Below are 24,930 nucleotides of genomic sequence, written 5' to 3' on the forward strand. Positions count from 1 at the left end.
CTATTAGAAAACCATAAAAGTATTTTTAAAACAAATGAACAACAACGTGCGTAGTGAAAGCTTTGAGTTCTGGTTCTTAGTATTACTCCAGTTATGTCTCTAGATAGAATATAGCCTGAAAGATTTCAAAACTTATTTCAAATTGGACTTATTAAAATAAAATTATAAAAATATTTTCAAGTTTATTTGATTTGAAAATAATTACTGCTTTACTTATTTATTTATTTTTTGAGACAGAGTCTAACTCTGTTGCTCAGGCTAAAGTACAGTAGCGTCAGCCAAGCTCACACCAATCTCAAATTCCTGGGTTCAAGTGATCCTCCTGTCCCAGCATCCCAAGTAGCTGGGATTACAATATTCACCTATTTTTTACTATTTTTAGTAAAGATGGGGTCTCACTCTTGCTCAGGCTGGTCTCAAATACCTGAGCTCAAGGGATCCTCCTACCTCAGCCTCCCAGAGTGCTAGGATTATAGGTCTAAGCCAATGCACCTGGCTTATGAGACTATTTTAAAATAACCTTTAATAAAAAAGTTTATTAATTCTTGGTGTCGTTTTTCTACTCATTATACAGAGTGGCCATAAAGTTCATGTGCAATTACACCATTATTGCAATTTTAAAATTAGTTAAAGACTATCTATAGAGGAAAAACACTTGCTTGTAATTTGAAAAGTACAGTACTTTGCTTTCAAGTTGTATTTTATTTTCAAAACATAATTTTTATAAGAGCAACTAGTGATTCTTATTTCTATGAGAAAAAAACAAATGTTTTGCAACTGATGAAAGGTTAAAATTTATAAATTAGCTCACAGAAACGGGATTTGGAAAACTACTTAAAATTTTATGCTCTTTTAGCCTTTTATAACCTGAGGAAATTTTTTATATTGTATATAAAATGTTATCAAGTAATTTTAATATTGATTAAAACTGGCAGTTTAGCAAATATTCAAATATTTTTCAAGATTATTATGGATTTAGTAAGACTATAAATGTATGAGTTAAATTTACCTCAGAAACTTTATTTGGGATTCCAGGATTGCACTCTTTTCCTCATAGGTAAGCTTTAACCTCTCCTACAAAAAAGAAAAAAACCAGTACATTTTCTCCAAGTTCTATGCTTTGTAAGCAAATTTTAATTATTAATATTAAACTTACTTTTTTTTACCCAAGATAAAAAAGTGTGTCCTCTTAGGACACATTTTCCTTCGTTCACCCCAAATTTTCTACTGTTACTGAGAGAATGCCAGCAAAGACTACTAAGTCATAAAATGGCTATAACTAACAAATTTTTCCTTTCAAAATTACATACATCCCTAAAAATGTGACCCAAGGGGAAAAAGGTGTAATCGATAAGGCTGATAAAGGCAAAGATCAAATCTTGTTGGATCCCTCATTATGGCTGCTGTCTATTTGACATAAGATAAATACATTTGGATGAATGATAAAAGGGAAGTTATAAAGCACCTGATGATACACCAAACTGATGAATTATCTAAAAGCTTCTGCTTGTATCTAACTAGTCTTTCATTCAACAATGTTTTGGCTTTCGTCCTCCACCCTTCCATTCAATAAATATTTATTGGGTATGTAAAATGAAGGCACTTTGAACCTCAAGGAACTTTCTACAATACAGCATTGTAGAAAGAAATAGAAAGACAAATGAACAATTTCAATTGTAATTGAATCTTCCATAATAAACACAGGAGCTCAGGGTACTGACATCCACACAGTTGAAAATCTGTATATAGACTTTGACTCCCTCAAACTTAATTACTAATAGTCTACTGCTGACCAGAAGCCTTATTGGTAACATAACAGTCAATTAACACACATGTTGTATGTTACATATACTATCTACAGTATTTTTACAATGAAGTAAACCAGAGAAAAGAAAATGTTCTTAAGAAAATCATAAGAAAAAGAAAATATATTTTCTATTTATTTATTAAGCGAAATGGATTATCATAAAGGTCTTTATCTTTATTGTCTGCACATTGAGGAGGCTGAGGAGGAGGAAGAAGAGGGAGTTGTTCTTGCTGACTCAGGAGTGGCAGAGGGAGAAGTGAAGGATCTGGAAGGGAAGGCAGGCATACTCAGTGTAACTTTATGGAAATGTCACAGTTTCTGTCTTTTTAAGAATGTTTCTATATGGTACCAAGTCTTCTTCCACCATTTGCTTTAGTTTCAGTGTCCATATCAGACAAGCATCCATGTTATAAAAGAAGTCAAAAGCCGTCTTGAATAATTGGGACCCTCGGTCAGATTGCACAATGTTAATTTGTTTTCTGGCACTGCTTCTTCTACGTCTTCTTCCTCAGTGCCTGGCACTAATTTACAACCACATATCTCCATCAAGTCATTTTCCATTCATTCCTTTGGTGCATCTATTAGCTCTTGAATTTCTCCAAGATCCATATCTTGAAATGCTGACCTCCTCACCTTTTTTTTTTGCCATATCCATGATCTCTTTCATGATCTCCTTAATCGGCCCTGTTTATAAATCCTACGAAATCATGGCCAGTCATGGGCAAAATCTTCTCCAGTAGGAATTCATTGTTTTGGACTTTATGGCTTTCCAGCTTTTTTCTCTAACAACAATGTTATCTTCAATGCTATAATCCTTGCAGACTTTCATTGTGTTCTATCAGTTTTGTCTTCCGTAGCATTGACAATTCTTTCCATAGAGTACAGTGTGTAATGAGGCATAAAGGTCCTTATGACCCCATGGATTAAGAGGCTGAATTAGAGAAATTGTGTTTGGGAGCAAGTAGACCACTTCCATGCCTTCAGTGTTGAAGGTATGGCGTTCTGGGTGGCCAGGGAGATTGTACATTACCAGAAAAACTTTAAAAGGCCGTCCCTTAATAGCAAGGTACTTTCTCACTTTAGAGACAAAGCATCAATGAAATCAATCCAAAAGAAAAATAGTTTTTGTTTTCCAGGCACTGTTGCTGTACAACTGGAAGACTAGAAGCTGGTGTTTATCATTCTCCTTCAAGGATTGGGGGTTAGCAGCTTTATAAAGAAGGGCAGCCCTGATCATAACCCTAGCTGCATTTGCATAAAACAGTGGAGTTAGCCTATACCTTCCTGCCTTAAATCCTGATGTTCATTTTTCCTTCTTACTAACAAATATCCCTTGTGGCATTTTTTTTCCCCAGTATGGAACACTTCAATCTATATTAAAAACCTAATCAGTGCGTGGTGCAATGACTCACACCTATAATCCTAGCACTCTGGGAGGCCAAGGCGGGTGGATTGCTTGAGCTCAGGAGTTCAAGACCAGCCTGAGCAAGAGCAAGATCCCATTTCTACTAAAAATAGACAAACTAGCCTGGCATTGTAATGGGAACCTGTAGACCCAGTTACTTAGGAAACTGAGGCAGGAGGCTCAATTGAGCCCAAGAGTTCAAAGTTGCTGCAAGCTAATATGACTTACCTCTACCCAGGGCAACAGAATAAGACTCTGTCTTAAAAATAAACAAACAAACAAACAAACAAACAAACACAAATAAAACTGATCAGGCAGATGTCCTTTCTCCACAATGATTTTCTTCATGACATCTGGGAACTCCTTGGTCCACAAAGGCAACTTCTACTGTTATATTGACATTTTTTTAAGCCACAGCTTTTTCAGAAATTATCAAACCATCTTTGCTGGCATTAAATTCTCTGGCTTTAATGGGCTAGGCATGGTGGCTCAAGCCTGTAATCCCAACACTGAGAAGATGACTTGCTGAATTGCTTGAGCTCAAGAGTTCAAGACCAACCTGACTTAGAGCAGATCCTGTCTCTACTAAAAATAGAAAGATTAGCTGGACATTGTGTGGGCCCATGCAGTCCCAGCTACTTGGGAGGCTGAGCCAAGAGGATCAACCCAGAAATTTGAGGTTGCTATTAGCTATGATGCATGGTACTCTACCCAGGGCATCAGAGTGAGAGAGACTCTGTCAAAATTAAAAACAAAATAAAACAAAACAACACAAAATAAAATAAAATAAAAATAAATTGTCTAGCTTTAATATCTTTCTTCACCTTCCTATTAAGTTGTCATAAAATAACTTTGTTTTTCTCTCGAATTATATTAGCATTTATGGATACTCTTTTCCTATAGCAATCCTGTGCCCACATAAAAGTTATTTATTATTATTCTTATTATTTTTTTTTTTTTTGGCAGTTTTGGCTGGGGGTGGGCTTGAACTTACCACCCTGGTATATGGGGCCAGCACCCTACTCTTTGAGTTACAGGCACCACCCAAAAGTTACATTTTTAATACAAGATAAAACAGTATTTTATAAAAAGGTTTTTATGCCTGCTGGCATAGCTGCAGTGATATCTTTATCAATTTCCATTTCTATTTTTACAATGGTCCTTCTGCTGGACTTTTTATCTTGAAATGGCAGGCAACCACAGCTACAGACCTCAATCCATGGCACATAACAAGCAATTCTACTTTTTCTTGTAATGTCATAACTTTTTTCTGCTTAGTGGGAGCACTTCCAGTATCACGAGTGATGCTTCATATGGGTCCCATGATATTATTTAAGGTATACAGTGTTGTACTAAACACAATGAAAACTACATGAGAACCACGAGAGATCCCTTCTTACTGTGATATGCAATATATGGAGAGATAAACTGTTGAAACAATTGATTAGTGGCAAGCAGATACTTGAAACATTTGAACTCCCACTATAACAAAAGAAGGTGGCTATGAAATTAATATAGTATAGTACCTACTATCGATAATTTTATGTAGTTATGATTTAATATGGCATCTTTATATTTATTTACATTTCTCTCAACTGTGAATGGTACCACATATGGTCTGTAAATCTTTGTGTGCATAACTTTTGGTAAATCTTAACTTCTTATATTAATAGATGTTGTATATTTTATGGTAGTGAATGATAAAATGGACTAGTATCTACATATGGATATTATATATTAATGACATACTTAGATTTTTCTTAATTTTTTTCAATATTTCTAGACATGTGATTCTGCAAATTTTATCAAATTGTCACAAATCTCCAAAAAATTTCCAAAATTTCCAATATATTTATTAAAAAATACACAAGTAGACCTGCATAGTTTAAACCCATGTTGTTCAAGGGTCAACTGTACATACAATTGTTCTAGGGAGGTATATGGAAGTTAAAATGAAACGAGAGAGGCAGGAACTCCTTATTCAGATAAAGAGAAATAAAGAAGACTTCAAAATGGAGATATTAAGACTTGGAGTTTAATTCCAAACAGAGCAAAAGGCACAGAGGCTAAAGAAAGCATGCTATACGTTTTGACAATAAGTAGATGAGTATTACTAGAATATAAAATGCTATATGGAGTAGTGGTTGGAGATGGGCCCAACAGGAAGGTTGGTCCATGAGAAGACTAAAAATATCAATACTTTCATTTGGGGTGCATGACACATACAGTCTCCCTATAGAAGAGGCACTGGATAGCCACTGAAAACTTTATCAGAACTGATTCTTAAATCACTCTTGAAATGTGGGAAAAGGAAAACCAGTAAAGAAATCATTGCAAATACATAGGTAAGACAATTTTTGTGTGAAACTATCTGGTCTGAGGCTTTTCTTTTTTGAAATATTTTTAATTGTTGTTGCAATTTTGGTGTTTGATATCGGTCTATTCAAAATTTCTAATTCTTGGGCTGGGCACGGTGGCTCATGCCTGTAATCCTAGCAATTGGGAGGCCAAGGCAGGTGGATTGCCTGAATTTACAGGTTCAAGACTAGCCTGAGCCAGAGCAAGACCTAGTCTCTAAAAATAGCTGGGAGTTGTCGCGGTGCCTGTAGTCCCACCTACTTGGAAGGCTGAGGCAAGAGAATTGTTTAAGCCCAAGCGTTTTAAGTTGCTATGAGCTGTGATGCCAAAGCGCTCGTGACAAAATGAGACTCTGTCTCAAAAAAAAAAAAATTTTTTTTTAGTTTTTTCTAATTCTTTCTGATTGAGTTTAGGAAGATGGTGTGATTCCAGGTATTGGTCCATTTCTGTTATGTTTTCAAATTTCTGGGCATAGAGTTTTTTATAGTAATTGGTGTGATTTTTAATCTCTATGTTATCTATTGTTATTTCCCCATTTTTGTTTCTTACTGAGGCTATTAGCGATCTTAATTTTCTATTTCTGGTTAATCTGGCCAAGGGTTTATCAATATTATTTATCTTTTCAAAGAACTGACTCTGTTTCACTGATCTTCTGAATTATTCTTGTGTTCTCAGTTTCATTTAATTCTAATCTATTTTAGTTATTTCTTTTCTTCTGCTAGATTTGGGATTAGAATGTTCTTCCTTTTCCAACTCCTTGAGGTGGTCCATTTGGCTGCTGACTTGCTCTCTTTCTGTTTTCTGGAAGTGGAAATTTAATGCTATAAATTTGCCTCTTGGGACTGCCTTTGCAGTATCCCAAGGTTTTGGTAGCTTGTGGTTTGTCATTTTGTTCAGAAAATTTAATGATTTCCTTCTTTATCTCCTCCTTGAGATGAAGCAAAAGGTTATTTAGTTTCCATGACTTTATGAAAGTATGAAGATTTCTGTTGGAGTTGATTTAAATTTAAAAGATGCTGAGGTTTGCTTTGTGCCCTAAGATGTGATCAATTTTGGAGCATTGTTGCATTGTTCCCTTGACAAGTACACAGTGTACATCTTCGTCTTTCTTCTTTTTGTTGTTCTAAATCCAATTGTATCTGCAAATAAGATTGCAACCCCTGCTTTCTTCTGACTTCCATTTACCTGAAATGTTGTTTTCCATCCCTTTACCCTGAGTCTAGTTTTAGCCTAAGAGATTAGATGTGTTTCTTAAAGATAACATATATTTGGCATATCATTTTATTAGACAGTGAGCCAGTCTCTGCCTCTTCAGTAGGGAATTCAAGCCATTCACATTTATTGAGAGAATTGATAGGTATGATGGACTTCTGTTTGTGTTGTTTTGTGGCAGTCCACTGTTTAGTTTTATCCCTTGAACCACTGTGGAAGCTAGGCTTTGTCCTCTAGTTTCTTGGTGTTTACTTTGCTGGGTTACATTGTGCTGGTCAATGTGAACAACAGATCTGTGTACTTCCTGCAGAGCTGGTCTTGTAAAATTCCTCAATATTTGGGTATCAGTATTTGGTTTCTCTGTCAAACATGAAACTTAGTTCAGCAGGATACAGAATCCTAGGCTGAAATTGTGTTGTTTAAGGAAGTTTTTAAGAAAGTTAAAGATAGGTGGTCACCCTCTTCTGGCTTGAAAAGTTTCAGCTAAAAAGCCCATTGTCACCCTTGTAGGTAAGAAATTGCTTATGTCTGGCCACTTGCAGGATTTTCTCTTTCATTTTGACTTTGGCCAAACTTTTTACCATGTGTCTAAGGATGCTTTGTTTGAACTGAGTCATGATGAGGTTCTGAAACTTTCTAGTATCTGGATTTCTGGGTCTCTCACAATGCTTGGGAAATTCTTCACATGACATCTTGAAGTACTGATTCTGTTCCTTTAGGACCATCTTCCTTTCCTTCAGAAATCACTATAATTTGAATGTTCAGTATTTTGGAGTAATCCCATTACCTCTCTCAGGGAATACTCTACTTTTAGTCCCTTCTTTCAGCCTCTTTAATTGATTTAGTTCAAATACCTTGCCTTCTTCAATTTCTAAAATTCTTTCTTCTCCGTGTTCTACTCTATTGCTGAGGTGCTCTAATGTGTTTTGACCTCCTTGAATGTGTCTTTCAATTCCTTAAGCTCTGCTATATCCAGATCCTTGGTGACTTTGTCTTTAATTTCACTAATTTCTTTTGACCATTTTTGACTTCTTTTTGGATTTGTTTTTCCATCTTCACTTCAATTCCTTTCATCTTATTTGCCATCCATATTCTGAGTTCTATTTCTGTCATTTCAATAATCTCTCTACCTATTGAAATGTTTCTAGTCTGCAAGGTTTAGTTCAAATGCTGTCCGTGGTTCTACTTTCCCTGACTGCATGCCTCCTTGCTTCCTTTCCCGACTCGTAATTAATTTTTCTTTTATGTCTTTCCCTAGTATTGGAACAACTGTTTATAAAAGTTTTGGGATGAAGGAGAGCTAAAATGTAGGATGGTAGTTGGAAGGGAATGTAGGGTCAAAGAATCTGTTTTGTGTTTGCTTTAAGATGTGAGCCCTTAAAGAACATACTCTGAATGTTAAGAATGAACCAGTCAAGAGGGAAAAAAAGATACAAGAGAAAGAAGAGATAAGTGCAAGAGAGAAACCCTTGAAAAAAGTAAGAAACATTTGGGATGGAGAACACACAAATGCAGAGATTGACCTGGGGATAAAGGTGAATTTATAACAATTATAAAGACAATACTAGGGAAAAACATAAAAGAAAAAGAAAAAGGAATTACGATACAGGAAAAGGAAGCAAGGAAATATTTTAGGTAGGGAAGATTCCATAAACCAAAGCTAGTTCTTCAAAGACAAAATAAAGTGGGTAATAAGTTTATGAAGTAGCAACTACTGAGCGGTCTGTGTGCCTACGGGTAAGATTTGTAAGACTGGCGGAAGAGTGAGAAAATAAGTCCAGAAAAGGTAGTGGAGACAAATTGTGGATAGCTTGGAAGACTGGGCCTTACCTTGTGGTTGTTAAGTAGCTCCATTAATTATTCCAATGGGGAAAAAGAGATACAACCCACTAAGTCTTTTAAAAATGTTTTAAAAGAAAAGTATTATTTCTTAAATAAAGTTTGGATTAGGGACTGAGAAAGGAAAGAGACTGGGGCAGAAAGAGTCTTTAGAAAACTGTAACAATAACATCTGTAGATGATAATGAGAACCTGAGCTATGATTCATTCTATCTTTCCCTGGAACACTCCTCACAGTTTTATCCTTACTCTTTCATCACTGTTGATCAAGTCTGACATGTAGAATTTAACGTAAAGACAACTTCCAGCTAGTAAGAAAAGAAAAAAGGTCTGTTACACAGATCAAAGCATTGAAAAGTATCATCTGGTCTTAAAATAGAATTATGTTAAACTCTTGGGGAAATTAGGACATTCAAAAGCAGCTGTGTATATAGGAAAATTAAAAAGCCACAAGCATGCCTAGGAAGATTCAAGCTCAGAAGATTCCTGAGAAAACCTTAAGCTTTCACATATGGCTGATCCCTAGATTCACAGCAAGTCTAGCTAAAATGGAGAAAGAATGGCCCGGCAAAGAGCTCTAGCTAAAATGGAGAAAGAATGGCCCAGCAAAGAGCCTATGCTCACACTGGGAAAGGTGGCTGTTCATTCTCTCTCCCTTCTTCTCTTTCCATTTTTTGGGGACAGGGATGTTTGTTTCTTTGTTTTAGCTCCTTGTTTCATTCAAGGATAGCTTTATGGAGCCTTAGCTGAACATGAGTTACTAAAACAGAGCCTTCAGTAATCACACATGACATAGAACAAACAGTCTTTGCAAAACAATAGTTTAGGGAAGTCTCAAAACCAAAGGGACTGCTATAGCCTTCAACAATAAGAAAAAATAGCAAATCCTAGAAAACAGACCATATCTGACTTCAGAATTACCATATTATGATAGTGAAATGCTCAATTTTCAACAAGAAAAATCACATGGAATACAAGAAATGCAAAAGATGGGTCACTCAAAGGAACAGGGTAAGTTGAGAGAAACTATCCTTGAGAAACCACAGACACCAGACTATACTAGGTAAAGACTTTGTTTTGTTTTTTGTTTTAAAGCAGTATTTTTCAACTTGCTTTTACTACTCTCACAGCACACTCACATACAGTTAAACTTCCATGGTACACTTAAATTACGTCACCCCCGCCTCCCCAAAAAGAGTAAAAAAACAGTGTGCTTTAAACTTCTTTTGAGGAGGCAGAGCAAGATGGCAGCCGAGTAACAGCTTCCTTCCATCTGGGCACCGTGAGTCTGGGGAGATAGGACTCCGGGCATCTCTGGCTGGTGGGATCTGCCTATCATCACCCCTGAGAGGATACAGGGAGTCAGCGAGAGACTTCTGGACCCCAAGAGGAGGACTATAACAGTGGAAAAACGGCAAGTGGTCGCATGTGTTCAATCTGTCTAAACCCACCCGCAACTGTAAGTTCAGTAGCAGCGAGACTGCAAACCAGAAAGGCCTTACCTGTGAACTGTTTTGGTGTCTTTGGACTTGGCACTCAGCTGAACTGCCTTGGGGAGAGCCTGAGCGGGAGTGCAGAGAACTTTGGCCTTTGTCTAGGGCCCCAGTCTGAGCCGCTGAGCCAGATGGAGCTAATAGTGTTTGGCTCTGGGTCACAGGCAGACATTGTGAGCGATCTGCCCCGGCAAGCTCCGCCCTCAGGGTCGCAGAGCTGGAATTGGGTGGGAGCTGGTAACCCAGCGACCAAGTAGCCTAAGGGCGGGGTCTGAGCCGCCTTGCAGCCCTAACCCTCGGGGACAGAGGGAGACCAGTTTTGGCACACAGGGTAAGTGGATAGCCACTTCAGCAGTGATTCGAGTGACAAGCACTTCCCTGGGAAAGCTTCTGCTCAGCAACTGAACAAGTACAAAGTGCCTTTTAAGTGGGCTGAGAGAGATTTAGGGTGTCAACCTGCTGGGGTTTGAGAAACTAGCAGCCTCCAGTCGTATCAGAACTGTGATTAACATCTCATACCCCAGAAGACCATGTGTTGCCCAGAAAATATTCAATAACATATACATACTGCTTTGTTTTTGGTTGTGTGTGTTTTTTTTTTTTTTTGGTTTGGTTGGGTTTTTTTGTTTATTTTGATGTTGTTGATTGTTGTTTTGTTTTTCAAGTTCAACCTTTTCCATACAGATCCTTTTTCTTTCTCAATTTTTCTAGTTTAATTATAATTTCCCATTGCTGCCTATTTCAATAATTAGAACTTCATTTTTGTTAGTGTTTCTACCGCTATTATTTGGTTTTTCCAGCCAATTTTATCCCGTAAAGTTTTCTGTTTGCTTGTTTTGGTTTGATTTATAGCATTTTTGTCTTTCCTCTCTACTTGGTGGAGGTGGGGTACTGTGTCTGATCAGGTTAGCAAAGAGCTGCTGACCTCAAGGGAACCACCCAACTGGGCACCCCGAGAAGGTGGGTTTTTTTTTTAAGGTTGTATCAAAGTACCCTACTGTACACCTATACTGCTCTGTCTCCCTCTTTCTGTGCCTCTCTTCTTTTTGTCAATATTCCTTTTACCCACCCCCTCTCCTTTCTCTATTTTTCTTTTTTTTTTTCTTATCACTCGGTCCTCCTTTCTTTCATCCCTTTTTTGCTCTTCAACCTTCTCACCCTTCTGGTCCTGTAACCCTTAGTCCACAGGCACGAGAACTTAAAGAGCAAGAGGAAGTGAAAGGAAAATTAGGGCAAGGAAACAGATAAAAGAAATCACCCATGAGGAAGAATCAGCAGAAAACTCCAGGCAACATGAAGAACCAGTCCAGAACAACCCCGCCAAGGGACCATGAGGTAGCTACTGCAGAGGATTCCACCTATACAGAAATGTTAGGAATGACAGAAAGGGAATTTAGAATACACATGTTGAAAACAATGAAAGAAATGATGGAAACAATGAAGGGAACTCCTACTAAAGTGGAAAATAACCAAAAGGAAATCCAAGAACAGAATCAAATCAGAGATGAACGATATGAAGAATATAAAAAGGATATAGCAGAACTGAAGGAAATGAAACAGTCAATCAGGGAACTTAAAGATGCAATGGAAAGTATCAGCAACAGGTTAGACCATGCAGAAGAAAGAATTTCAGAGGTAGAAGACAAAGTTTTTGAGATAACTCAGATAGTCAAAGAGGCAGAAAAGAAGAGAGAGAAAGCAGAACGTTCACTGTCAGAATTATGAGACTTTATGAAGCGTTCCAACATACGAGTTATAGGAATTCCAGAAGGGGAAGAAGAATGCCCCAGAGGAATGGAAGCCATACTAGAGAATATTATAAAAGAAAATTTCCCAAATATCACCAAAGATTCTGACACACTGCTTTCAGAGGGCTATCGGACCCAAGGTCGCCTCAACTCTAACCGAGCTTCTCCAAGACACATTGTGATGAACCTGTCCAAAGTCAAGACAAAAGAAAAGATTCTGCAAGCTGCCAGGAGTAAGCGCCAGTTGACCTACAGGGGCAAATCCATCAGAGTGACCGCAGACTTCTCTAATGAAACTTTCCAAGCAAGAAGACAATGGTCATCTACCTTTAATCTACTTAAACAGAACAATTTCCAGCCCAGAATTCTGTACCCTGCTAAGCTAAGCTTCAAAATTGATGGAGAAATCAAATCATTTACGGATATACAAACATTGAGGAAATTCGCCACAACAAGACCAGCTCTACAGGAAATATTCAACCTGTTCTGCACACTGACCACCACAATGGATCAGCAGCAAAGTAAGAACTCAGAAATTAAAGGACAGAACCAAACCTCCACACTGGTGCAAAAGATAAAACTAAGCAATGGACTCTCACAAAATAAGACGAACAGAATACTACCACACTTATCAATTATCTCAATAAATGTTAATGGCTTGAATTCCCCACTGAAGAGACATAGATTGGTTGACTGGATTAAAAAACACAAGCCATCCATTTGCTGTCTGCAAGAAACACACCTGGCTTCAAAAGACAAATTAAAGCTCCGAGTCAAGGGTTGGAAGACAATTTTTCAGGCAAATGGAATTCAGAAGAAAAGAGGAGTTGCAATCTTATTTTCAGATACATGTGGATTTAAAGCAACTAAAGTCAAAAAAGACAAAGATGGTCACTTTATATTGGTCAAGGGAAAAATACAACAAGAAGACATTTCAATTCTAAATATCTATGCACCCTATTTAAATGCTCCCAGATTCTTGAAACAGACCTTACTCAGTCTGAGCAATATGATAGCTGATAATACCATAATAACAGGGGACCTTAACACTCCTCTTACAGAGCTGGACAGATCCTCTAAACAGAAATTAAACAAGGATATAAGAGATTTAAATGAGACCCTAGAACAACTGTGCTTGATAGACGCATATAGAACACTCCATCCCAAAGATAAAGAATATACATTCTTCTCATCACCCCATGGAACATTCTCCAAAATTGATCATATCCTGGGACACAAAACAAATATCAACAGAATCAAAAGAATTGAAATTTTACCTTGTATCTTCTCAGACCATAAGGCACTAAAGGTGGAACTCAACTCTAACAAAAATGCTCGACCCCACCCAAAGGCATGGAAACTAAACAATCTTCTGTTGAATAACAGATGGGTGAAGGAAGAAATAAAAAAGGAAATCATTAACTTCCTTGAGCATAACAACAATGAAGACACAAGCTACCAAAACCTGTGGGATACTGCAAAAGCAGTTTGGGAGGAAAATTCATCGCTTTAGATGCCTACATTCGAAAAACAGAAAGAGGGCACATCAACAATCTCACAAGAGATCTTATGGAATTGGAAAAAGAAGAACAATCTAAGCCTAAACTCAGTAGAAGAAAAGAAATATCCAAAATCAAATCAGAGATCAATGAAATTGAAAACAAAAGAATCATTCAGAAAATTAATGAAACAAGGAGTTGGTTTTTTGAAAAAATACATAAAATAGATAAACCATTGGCCAGACTAACGAGGAATAGAAAAGTAAAATCTCTAGTAACCTCAATCAGAAATGATAAAGGGGAAATAACAACTGATCCCACAGAGATACAAGAGATCATCTCTGAATACTACCAGAAACTCTATGCCCAGAAATTTGACAATATGAAAGAAATGGATCAATATTTGGAATCACACCCTCTCCCTAGACTCAGCCAGGAAGAAATAGAGCTCCTGAACAGACCAATTTCAAGCACCGAGATCAAAGAAACAATAAAAAATCTTCCAACCAAAAAATGCCCTGGTGCAGATGGCTTCACTCCAGAATTCTATCAAACCTTCAAGGAAGAGCTTATTCCTGTACTGCAGAAATTATTCCAAAAAATTGAGGAAGAAGGAATCTTCCCCAACACATTCTATGAAGCAAACATCACCCTGATACCAAAACCAGGAAAAGACCCAAACAAAAAGGAGAATTTCAGACCAATCTCACTCATGAACATAGATGCAAAAATTCTCAACAAAATCCTAGCCAATAGATTACAGCTTATCATCAAAAAAGTCATTCATCATGATCAAGTAGGCTTCACCCCAGGGATGCAAGGCTGGTTTAACATACGCAAGTCTATAAACGTTATCCACCATATTAACAGAGGCAAAAATAAAGATCACATGATCCTCTCAATAGATGCAGAAAAGCATTTGATAAAATCCAGCATCCCTTTCTAATTAGAACACTGAAGAGTATAGGCATAGGTGGGACATTTCTAAAACTGATTGAAGCTATCTATGACAAACCCACAGCCAATATTTTACTGAATGGAGTAAAACTCAAAGCTTTTCCTCTTAGAACTGGAACCAGACAAGGTTGTCCTCTGTCACCTTTACTATTCAACGTAGCGCTGGAAGTTCTAGCCAATACAATTAGGCAAGACAAGGAAATAAAGGGAATCCAAATGGGAGCAGAGGAGGTCAAACTCTCCCTCTTCACTGACGACATGATCTTATACTTAGAGAACCCCAAAGACTCAACCACAAGACTCCTAGAAGTCATCAAAAAATACAGTAATGTTTCAGATATAAAATCAATGTCCACAAGTCAGTAGCCTTTGTGTACACCAATAACAGTCAAGATGAGAAGCTAATTAAGGACACAACTCCCTTTACCATAGTCTCAAAGAAAATGAAATACCTAGGAGTATACCTAACGAAGGAGGTGAAGGACCTCTATAAAGAAAACTATGAAATCCTCAGAAAGGAAATAGCAGAGGATATTAACAAATGGAAGAACATACCATGCTCATGGATGGGAAGAATCAACATTGTTAAAATGTCTATACTTCCCAAAGCAATCTACCTATTCAATGCCATTCCTATCAAAATACCAACATCGTACTTTCAAGATTTGGAAAAAATGATTCTGTGTTTTGTATGGAACCGGAAAAAACCCCGTATAGCTAAGGCAGTTCTCTGTAACAAAAATAAAGCTGGGGGCATCAGCATACCAGATTTTAGTCTGTACTACAAAGCCATAGTGCTCAAGACAGCATGGTACTGGCACAAAAACACAGACATAGACACTTGGAATCGAATTGAAAACCAAGAAATGAAACTAACATTTTACAACCACCTAATCTTTGATAAACCAAACAAGAACATACCTTGGGGGAAAGACTCCCTATTCAATAAATGGTGTTGGGAGAACTGGATGTCTACATGTAAAAGACTGAAACTGGACCCACACCTTTCCCCACTCACAAAAATTGATTCAAGATGGATAAAGGACTTAAACTTAAGGCATGAAACAATAAAAATCCTCCAAGAAAGCACAGGAAAAACACTGGAAGATATTGGCCTGGGGAAAGACTTCATGAAGAAGACTGCCATGGCAATTGCAACAACAACAAAAATAAACAAATGGGACTTCATTAAACTGAAAAGCTTCTGTACAGCTAAGGAGACAATAACCAAAGCAAAGAGACAACCTACACAATGGGAAAGGATATTTGCATTTTTTCAATCAGACAAAAGCTTGATAACTAGGATCTATAGAGAACTCAAATTCATCCACATGAAAAAAGCCAACAATCCCTTATATCAATGGGCAAGAGACATGAATAGAACTTTCTCTAAAGACGACAGACGAATGGCTAACAAACACATGAAAAAATGTTCATCATCTCTAGATATTAGAGAAATGCAAATCAAAACAACCCTGAGATATCATCTAACCCCAGTGAGAATGGCCCACATCACAAAATCTCAAAACTGCAGATGCTGGCGTGGATGTGGAGAGAAGGGAACACTTTTACACTGCTGGTGGGACTGCAAACTAGTACAACCTTTCTGGAAGGAAGTATGGAGAAACCTCAAAGCACTCAAGCTAGACCTCCCATTTGATCCTGCAATCCCATGACTGGGCATCTACCCAGAAGGAAAGAAATCCTTTTATCATAAGGACACTTGTACTAGACTGTTTATTGCAGCTCAATTTACAATCGCCAAAATGTGGAAACAGCCTAAATGCCCACCAACCCAGGAATGGATTAACAAGCTGTGGTATATGTATACCATGGAATACTATTCAGCCATTAAAAAAAATGGAGACTTTACGTCCTTCGTATTAACCTGGATGGACGTGGAAGACATTATTCTTAGTAAAGCATCACAAGAATGGAGAAGCATGAATCCTATGTACTCAATTTTGATATGAGGACAATTAATGACAATTATGGTTATGGGGGGGAAACAGAAAGAGGGAAGGAGGGAGGTGGGTGGGGCCTTAGTGTGTGTTACACTTTATGGGGGCAAGACACCATTGCAAGAGGGACTTTACCTAACAATTGCAATCAGTGTAACCTGGCTTATTGTACCCTCAATGAATCCCCAACAATAAAAAAAAAAAAAAACTTCTTTTGAAAATAATTTAATTAGTGATCTTTAAACTTTTTACGGCACACTTAAGATCCTCTGGTGGCATGCCAGTTAAAAATCACTGCTTTAAAGTATTGTTTTATTATTTTTCTTTTGTTGAATATACATTTGTCTTACAGGCTGTCCAGATGAACAAGTATGTAAAGGAAATATTAAATTTTTCTTTTGGTATAAGTCAAGGTAAACTGCAGATTAAAATGCCTCTATTTAACATGAAGAAATGGTTTTGAAGCATACAAATTTTTTAAGAAGAAAAATGAAGACTGTCTGAAGGGATTCTCCTAGCTTATAACACATTTCCAGAATAACTCTAAAAAAATTAAAAAATACTTTGATTATCTTAAAAATGTATCAATACCATATGTCTTTATGAAATAACTTATAAAATTTATTTAATTTAAAAAGGATCCTAAGTTTTAAATAAGCTTCTAGCCGTATAATTTTTTTCACCTTAAAGTCCATGTCTCTGATAGTAGGATACACACAGTTTTTGAAGAAATAATAATTTTTACAAGTTAACACACACACAAAAATCATTTAAAATACTTTAAAGGGGAAGAGAGTTTTCACTAAAAGCCATCTTGAAATAGAATATAGTAGATGTTTCTTGTCATCAGAATTCTCAATGAGATTCTTTGGAAAGTTTTAAAACATATCACAGTCTCTACCAAGAAACATTGCCATTAGTAATGTCCGGGAAGATAGCAATTACCTTGATGGCTCAGTTTAAATAGATACAACATTATTAGGCTGGTTCACCACATCAAAGGCAAAGGTGCTCTCTTCTTTTACGTTATGAGTTTGTATAACTGAAGCTTCTGGGGGTAAAAGATTATTTACAGTTTTGTTGGTATTATTGAAGTTCTCAGTAAGCGTGGTAATATCACACTCCTAGTCCAGGACACCAATTCATCTTCTATTATAACTACACTTTTAGCTTCGTATAGTTCCAAGAAAGGAGCCAAAAACTCATTTGCAGAAGGTCCTGAGGCCCGTATTGTCACATCTGCGTCTTCTTCAGAGTCCTTAGCACTGTCACTGCCAATGACAATTAAAGAGAGGACAGGGAAGTGTCATCTCCAGTGTTTCTCAGGCTGCTTCTTGTGTTGCTTCTTTTTCTTTCTGTGATGTTCAGTTGTACCGGCAGCTGTTCCTTTATAAACCATCTCTGCACTGAGGCTCCAGGTCCTCCTTTTTCTCCTCTTGCATTTTGTCTTTCTGATCATCGGCTGTCTGAAAAGCTGTCACTCTTGTTTTTATAGTTTCCCTCCAATTTTGATGGCGACTTTTGGTAATGACTGTCCTTTACTATAGAAGCAAATTACCTCCAAATGCTGTGTTTTTATTTTCCTTTTCCCCCAGGGCTTCCATCTCTCACCTGCACAGGCCCTGTGATGCAGTCCTTGATCTCTTACTAGACAGGCTCCTTGACCTGTGCCTTTCATAGCAGTAGTATTTTCTCTCACTGTGATTATTTTTTTTTCCCTAGCATTTGTTCTTTGAGAAAAGGATTGAATTCTAAATTCTGAGCTTGAAGATTATCTGGAATAATGAGCTCTAGATAGAGCCGTCTTCCTGTAAGATGATTGTAACTATCGCTGTCCTTATTTCTACTATAGTAAGTATACTCCCACTCATATCTGCTTCCATAATTTTTCTTAAATAATCATGGTCTCTATTTCTGCTCTGTAATCCTTGGCCATGGTCACTGCTATGAGACCTTGATCTGCTTGTGCTTTCACTACTTGGAGTGTGGCTTCTTTTTGACCAAATGCTGTCTCTAGTTATTGGTCTCTTTTTGTTTCCTCTCCCTCTGGGTCTGCTACTGGCCCTGCTTCTGGATCCCATGATGCTTCCTATAATTTTCCTGCCCACTTCTACTTTGGAAATGTGAATGTGAAATTCTTGATCTTCCCCTCTTTCTATGTTTATGGCTACATGCAGACTATCCCCTGTCTCCTTTTGCAGATGAGCTCAGGTCCCTGGGAGATGACAGTGATGTAGATCGATTGTTTCTCTTCCTTCTTTGATTATTGTACTGAAATCATAATGACCTTTATTTACTTGATCATCCTCTCCAAGGGCAGAGCATGGCGATTAACATCTACTAACATCACTATAACTGAAACTGTAAGATTTGTCTCGTTCTTGTGTCTTTGCTACCTCCATTTTCTCATAAGTACTTAACGCCCCAGAATCAGAGGACAGTTCAACTGGTTCTGGGATCCTCTCAACTAGTGGTTTAATAAACTCAACAAGGCAGCACCTGTGGCTCAGTGGGTAAGGCGCCAGCCCCATATACGGAGGGTGGTGGGTTCAAACCCAGCCCCGGCCAAATTGCAATAACAAACTCAACAATGACACAATTTTATGAAGAAAAATCACTATCATTATTTAAGCCCTTAATGATTTGTACTCCTTGTATCTGAACTGTGATTCTCTCCATGACAAGTTCATCATCTGAACTGTTGGAAATATTTTTTTAAAGGAAGATATAGCAACACGTACCTGCTCTGAGTTTTAGTAAAATGATCCTAGAGTTTCATCATCCTATGATGCCTCACTAACAATGGAACAATGGCTACATTACTATCTAAGTCTTGGGTTTCAGCCCCATCTGGAGATATTGTTAATGACTGAAGAATCAGAATGGCTGCCTTCTTCATATGAAAGAGCAGGGCAATCACAATTAGCATGCTGGTCAAAGGCTGCCATGTTAAAAGATGATACAGCAAACTGATACATTTATGTGTAAAATGCTCAGTTCACCTAAGTAAAAATGGCCTTACATCTGACACAAATGCCTGACTCTCAAAATCATAGTGAGTAACATTACTCATGATGATGTCCTGGACAATATCCACTAAAGATCCATGAGCTCCAAAAAGAACTGTAACTTCACATTTTTTAACTAGTGGAATAATATGTAAAGGTAAACTGGATTTCTATGGAAAAATTCATTTGAAATGCTCCAATAGCAGCAGGATTTCTAACTTGAGCACTAGAATAATAGATAATTTGTCTAAAATTAACAATATCTTGTTCTTGAATTTTCTGTAAATAAATAGGTAAATAAATAGCAGCATTCAATTCCCTTGTCATGGTTTAAATCATGGAATATCAGGGATGGCAAAAGAACCATTACAAACAGAACTCATGTAAGCTCCACTCTAAGACACATTATCAAATCCATCCCAGGATAGTTAGGAGACTGTCTCTTGCAAGTTTCCTAGTGTCAGCTTTAAATGAACAGTTGTCCAGCAGATACAGGAGCAGGCTCAGCTGGGGCCCCTATGACAAGTTCCCCCAAACCCAAAAAGCTAGGTTGATGGCAATAGGATCTGTGAAGGTGTGCCTAGTAACTTCTCCACCTACCCTTAGAAGTGGCATCAAGTTGGGGTGCTTCACCCTCCTTGCAGAACAGCAGAGACCCCAGGGGCTGCTGCCACCCATGAAGCCAGTGAGCTGCTGTGCTCTGGACTGAATTTATTCAGTGGTAGGTCCCAGATCCGGTGGGAGTTCCATGGTGTTGACTGCCTATGCCTGTAGTCAGAAGGGCCCTATTTCTTCAGCACCCAGAAACCCTAAAATCCATTCCTGAATTAAGCATTTCATCCTCTCCTTGGCAAAGACTTTAGAACAGGTAAATTCATAGAGACAAAAAGTAGAATAGAGGTTTCCAGTGGTCAGGGGGAGAGAGAAATGGAAAGTTATTGTCTAAAGGGCACAGAGTTTTTGTTTGGGAAAACAAAAACAAAAACTTTTCATCATGATGATTGCACAACATTGTGAATGTACTTAATGCTGATTAATTTTACACTTAAAAATACTTAAAATGGTAAACTTTATGTTATGTACATTTTACCAGAATTTTTAAAAAGTGCAAAAAAGAAAAAAAAAACGCATCAGAGAAAAGTATCCAAATACTAACCAGTTCGTGCTTCCATTTTTCAGCCTCACCAGCAGATTTTTCTTTGCCAGTATCTGCACTGCCGTGGGAATGTGGTTTCTTGGCAGCTTCATCCGCCTCACAATCTTCAGCTGTTGTAATCCAAGAATTCTGCATGTTTCCCTAAAACAAAATGTGCCAGTAATTGCAATTGATATTCAACTTTAAATAAACATGCATACTTTACAAATAGAATACTGATTCTTACCCATGACAGGAGGGAAATAAACCCAACACCTGCTTTTAAACCGTAAGTCAAGAATCATTTTTACATTTTCAGACTATTAGGGTCAGATTTTACAACTGCTACTACAAAATGAAATTCCTACAGGTACAGGCAATAATTTAAATATGAGCAAAGAGGAATGGATGTCAATGTATTCAACAACTGGAATTATCTCTTACTCCTCTAAAGATACACACTCTTAAAACACATCATCTTCTCTTAGTTTGTCTTTCATTTTACATCTTCTCTTAGTTTGTCTTTCATTTTATACATTTCATAGAGGCATGGCTAAGAGTAATAATAACTGTTAACAAATACAGTGCTTTCTATGTGCCACACATTGTTTTACTTGTGCTTTACAAATATTAACTTCTTTAATCCTTAAATTCTATGAGGTAGGTTCCATTGCTGTTTCCATTTTGTACATGAGGAAACTGAGTCCCATAGAGCAACTAGCTATGGATGACAGAGACAGGAAGTAGCTAACAAGTGGCAGAGCTAGGATTTGAACACTGGCAACCTAACTGCAGAGTCCACATCTACAATGTAATAAAAAACATATATTTGGTCTTTGCCCCCAATTCCTGACACAGAGCTCCTACAACTCTTATAATTTCCTGAGTAGTAGGAGTCATATGGGGCACCTTTTTTTTTTTTTGAGATAATCTCACTTTGTTGCACTTGGGAGAGTGCCGTGATGTCAACCTCAAAATCTTAAGGCTTAAGGAATCCTCTTGCCTCTGCCTCCCAAGTAGCTGGAACTACAGGCACCTGCCACGTGCCCGGCTATTTTTAGAGTCAGAGGCCTTGCTCTTGCTCAAGCTGGTCTAAAACTCCTGAGCTCAAGCAATCTACTCACGTCTGCCTCCCAGAGTGCTGGGATTATAGGTGTGAGCCACTGCATCTGGGCCATAGGGGCACTTTTTGTTATATTTGGTCTTAGTCCCAAATTCTTGACACAAGAGATTCTAAGACCTTTCAAATCTCCAAAGCATCTTTGTTATGCTAATGTGATGGCTGGTGGCTGGGCCTCTAAACAGCTTCGGGATGGGAGCTGGTCACTAGAAAGACTAAAACGTGATTAGAGGACTAGAACTTTTAGCTCTACACCCCAACCTCTAGGAAGGAGAAAAGAACTAGAGATTGATAATCACTAACTGCCAATGATTTAATCAATCATACCTATGTAATTAAGCCTCCATAAAAGTCCTTTCTGGTGAGGGTCAGAGAATTTCTTGTTGGTGAATGCATCCACGTGCCAGGAGGGTGGTACACCCCAATTCCACAGACAAAAGCTCCTATGCTTGGGACCATCTTGGACCTTGCCCTAAGTACCTCTTCATTTATTTGGCTATTTATTTGTATCCTGTATAAGATCCTTTATAATAAAGTAATACTATCAAGTAAAGCATTCCCTCGAATTTTGTGAGCTATTGGCAAATGATCAAATATGAGAAAGGAGATGTGTGAACTCCCAATTTGCAGCCAATGCAGACAGACTTGTGGGTAACCTGGAGACTCCCCTACTTGTGACTGATATCTGAAGTGGGAGTAGTCTTGTGTGACTGAGCCCTTAACCTGTGGGTCTTATACTAACTCTGGGTAGCTAGTGTCAGAACTGAGTTGAATCACTGGATACCCAGTTGACATCCACAGAGAAATGGAGGATGGCCTAGTGTGAGGGAAGAAATCCCCAGTATTTGATATCAGAAGTGTTATAGGTAGAGGAAAAAAAAAAAGGAGGTTGTTTTTTCCTTTAGTGCTCTGCTCCATTATGCTCTTCTATCTTTCCAGAAAAATATTGATCTTCACTAATAAAAACAGTACACGTGTAGTGATAAACAAAGCTAACATGTAACCTGTATGGAATGGTACAGGAATGGTAGGGACTATGAGATACCATGGCAATGAGTCCCATCCAAAGGAATCAAATCACTGCCATGTGGAAATAAAAATTCATGTTACTAGAAATTCTTCTGTATTTAAAAAATGGTAAGCCAGATATCTGTTCTTCATTTGAAACATTGTTAAATATTGGCTCAAAATTTGTCAAACAAATCAAACATGTCTGTGAGCTGACTTTTGTGTACCCACTGTTTGCAACCTCTGCTGCCCTCTCAACAGTCAAGGTAAGAAGCAGCCCAAAGATCTGGGTAATAGTTACATTAATTTAGTAAACAAGTAATTATTGAGCTCTTGCTAAGGGCCCAAGGATACGGTACTTGTACTCACAAGAAAAAACGGGTCTCCAAACACTGAACTACATTGCAGCAGTGTATCACACATCCATTCAGAGTTGTCTAATGAGGGAGATACACACCTAAGCAAACAATTTAAATTTAATAAGGTAAGTGCTAGGCCAGAGGTGTGCATGGGTGACTATGCCATAACAGAGGGAGGAGACTAAGAGTAACCAGAAAATTATGAAAGGTTTTCTGGAGAAGTTTTGAAACTTGTATGATATCTTGAAAGATGAATAAGGGCTACCTAGTTGGGAAAGGAATTCTAGGAGGAAGGAACCTCATGTGAAAAGTCACAGAGGTGTGAAATAACATGATACCTGCAGTGGGGACTTAGGAAATTCAGTATTACATAGGTCACTATGAAACTTTTCAGATAGACTGTGTTATGGTCCATTCTTTCATTTCCAAGAAACGCAGTCAACAGCATCCTTTCTGATTCGTCTATGCAAATTTCAAATTCTTCTGCTTACTGGTGTTGCTGGGAGGACTTAATTTGTTTCTATATGTGGATTTTATGAGGGTTTTTAATTTCAAATTAATATGAAGGTACAAATGCTTAGGTTATATTATTTTCACTTCTAAGGTGAAGTTCAAGTTGTAGTTGAGCCCTTCACCCGGGGGGGCATGCTGAACACTTCACATTGTATATATTAGGTGAATTTTACATTTCTTGATTGTAGTGTAAATCAAAACTTTCATAATGACCCACATACACATACGAGAGGTCAAAGTACAAGGCAATGCATGTCACAAGATAAAGTTAGAGAATCAAATAAGAGACTTGAAAGTTTAGCATGCCATGCTAATAAACTTGTACTTGATTCTCTAGGTAGGGCCAAATTCCCCCAAACCTGATTGCATTTAAAATTACTTTTGATCAATGAAAAAATGTGGTACTAATTTCCTATGGAGAATTTAGAGAAAGCATGCAGACCACAGATCTCTGACTTATGATGTATCATTCTCTGGAAAGGAAGTACTAGTTTAATGGACACTTCATTTTTTTCAGATAGCTTTAAAAACACGAATGGTATTTAACCAAGATTTTTAAAAGATCATGCCCAACTAATTTTTCTGTTTTAGAGATGGGGGTCTCTCTCTTGCTCAGGCTGGAACTCAAGCAATCCTCCAGCCTCGGTTGAGCCTCGGGTGCTAAGATTATAGGTGTGAGAAGGGAGGGTTGATAGTACAGGCATTGAAAACAAACATGAGGCGGTGCCTGTGGCTCAGTGGGTAAGGCGCCGGCCCCATATACCGAGGGTGGCGGGTTCAAACCCGGCCCCGGCTGAACTGCAACCAAAAAATAGCTGGGCGTTGTGGCGGGCGCCTATAGTCCCAGCTACTCGGGAGGCTGAGGCAAGAGAATCGTTTAAGCCCAGGAGTTGGAGGTTGCTGTGAGCTGTGTGATGCCATGGCACTCTACCGAGGGCCTTAAAGTGAGACTCTGTCTCTACAAAAAAAAAAAAAAAAAAGAAAGAAAGAAAGAAAACAAACATGAAACAAAAAAGTCTCCTTGTTAAACTCCTAGATCTCTGAATGAGTGCACATGCCAAAATTTCTAATAAACAACATGTTTTCATATTCTTATAATTTGAATTCTAGAAGAAAGTTTCCATGAAGAAAAATTTTGTAAGAAGGAAAAGTGATGAAAAATAAAGACAGAAATTAAATGTGTTTCAAAAGGTTTCAGTTTTTAAAAACACATCTGCTTGCTTCTTGACTTCTAGGTCATAAACTAGGCCAAAAGCTGAAAGTCATTCAGGCTATCATCCAAGTTTAGGCCTAAAAGTGAGAGAATTCTCGTTTCTGTTGAGGAAAATTCTATCCTCTATGAATGAAGATAATTTAGTTCAACATTGAACTAAACAAGTTCTTCCTAATTTAGCAGAAATGTAGTATAATTTAAGGTCAGGTGGATGGATTTGGAGAATTAAACAATCTTGGGTTTGAGTCCTTCCTTTGCCATTTTCTAGCTTTGTGACATTATACCAGTTATTTAG

At 37.8% G+C, this 24,930-nt stretch overlaps 1 protein-coding gene and 1 pseudogene across 3 annotated transcripts in view; both read right to left on the bottom strand.

Moving 5' to 3' along the window:
- SDCCAG8 (SHH signaling and ciliogenesis regulator SDCCAG8) overlaps positions 1-24,930 on the bottom strand; it is a 254,616-nt gene that overhangs the window by 193,824 nt on the left and 35,862 nt on the right. For all 3 annotated transcript variants that reach the window (XM_053604357.1, XM_053604356.1, XM_053604358.1), the window contains exons 6-7: positions 20,444-20,584; positions 1,010-1,074 (exon numbers count right to left, since the gene is read on the bottom strand). In XM_053604357.1, coding sequence (XP_053460332.1) covers positions 1,010-1,074; positions 20,444-20,584 — 206 coding nt within the window. The remainder of the gene's footprint in view (positions 1-1,009; positions 1,075-20,443; positions 20,585-24,930) is intronic.
- Positions 17,158-19,614, bottom strand: LOC128595566 (E3 ubiquitin-protein ligase Topors-like; annotated as a pseudogene).

This window comes from Nycticebus coucang, chromosome 10, assembly GCF_027406575.1.
Source record: "Nycticebus coucang isolate mNycCou1 chromosome 10, mNycCou1.pri, whole genome shotgun sequence".
NCBI classification, from domain to species: domain Eukaryota; kingdom Metazoa; phylum Chordata; class Mammalia; order Primates; family Lorisidae; genus Nycticebus; species Nycticebus coucang.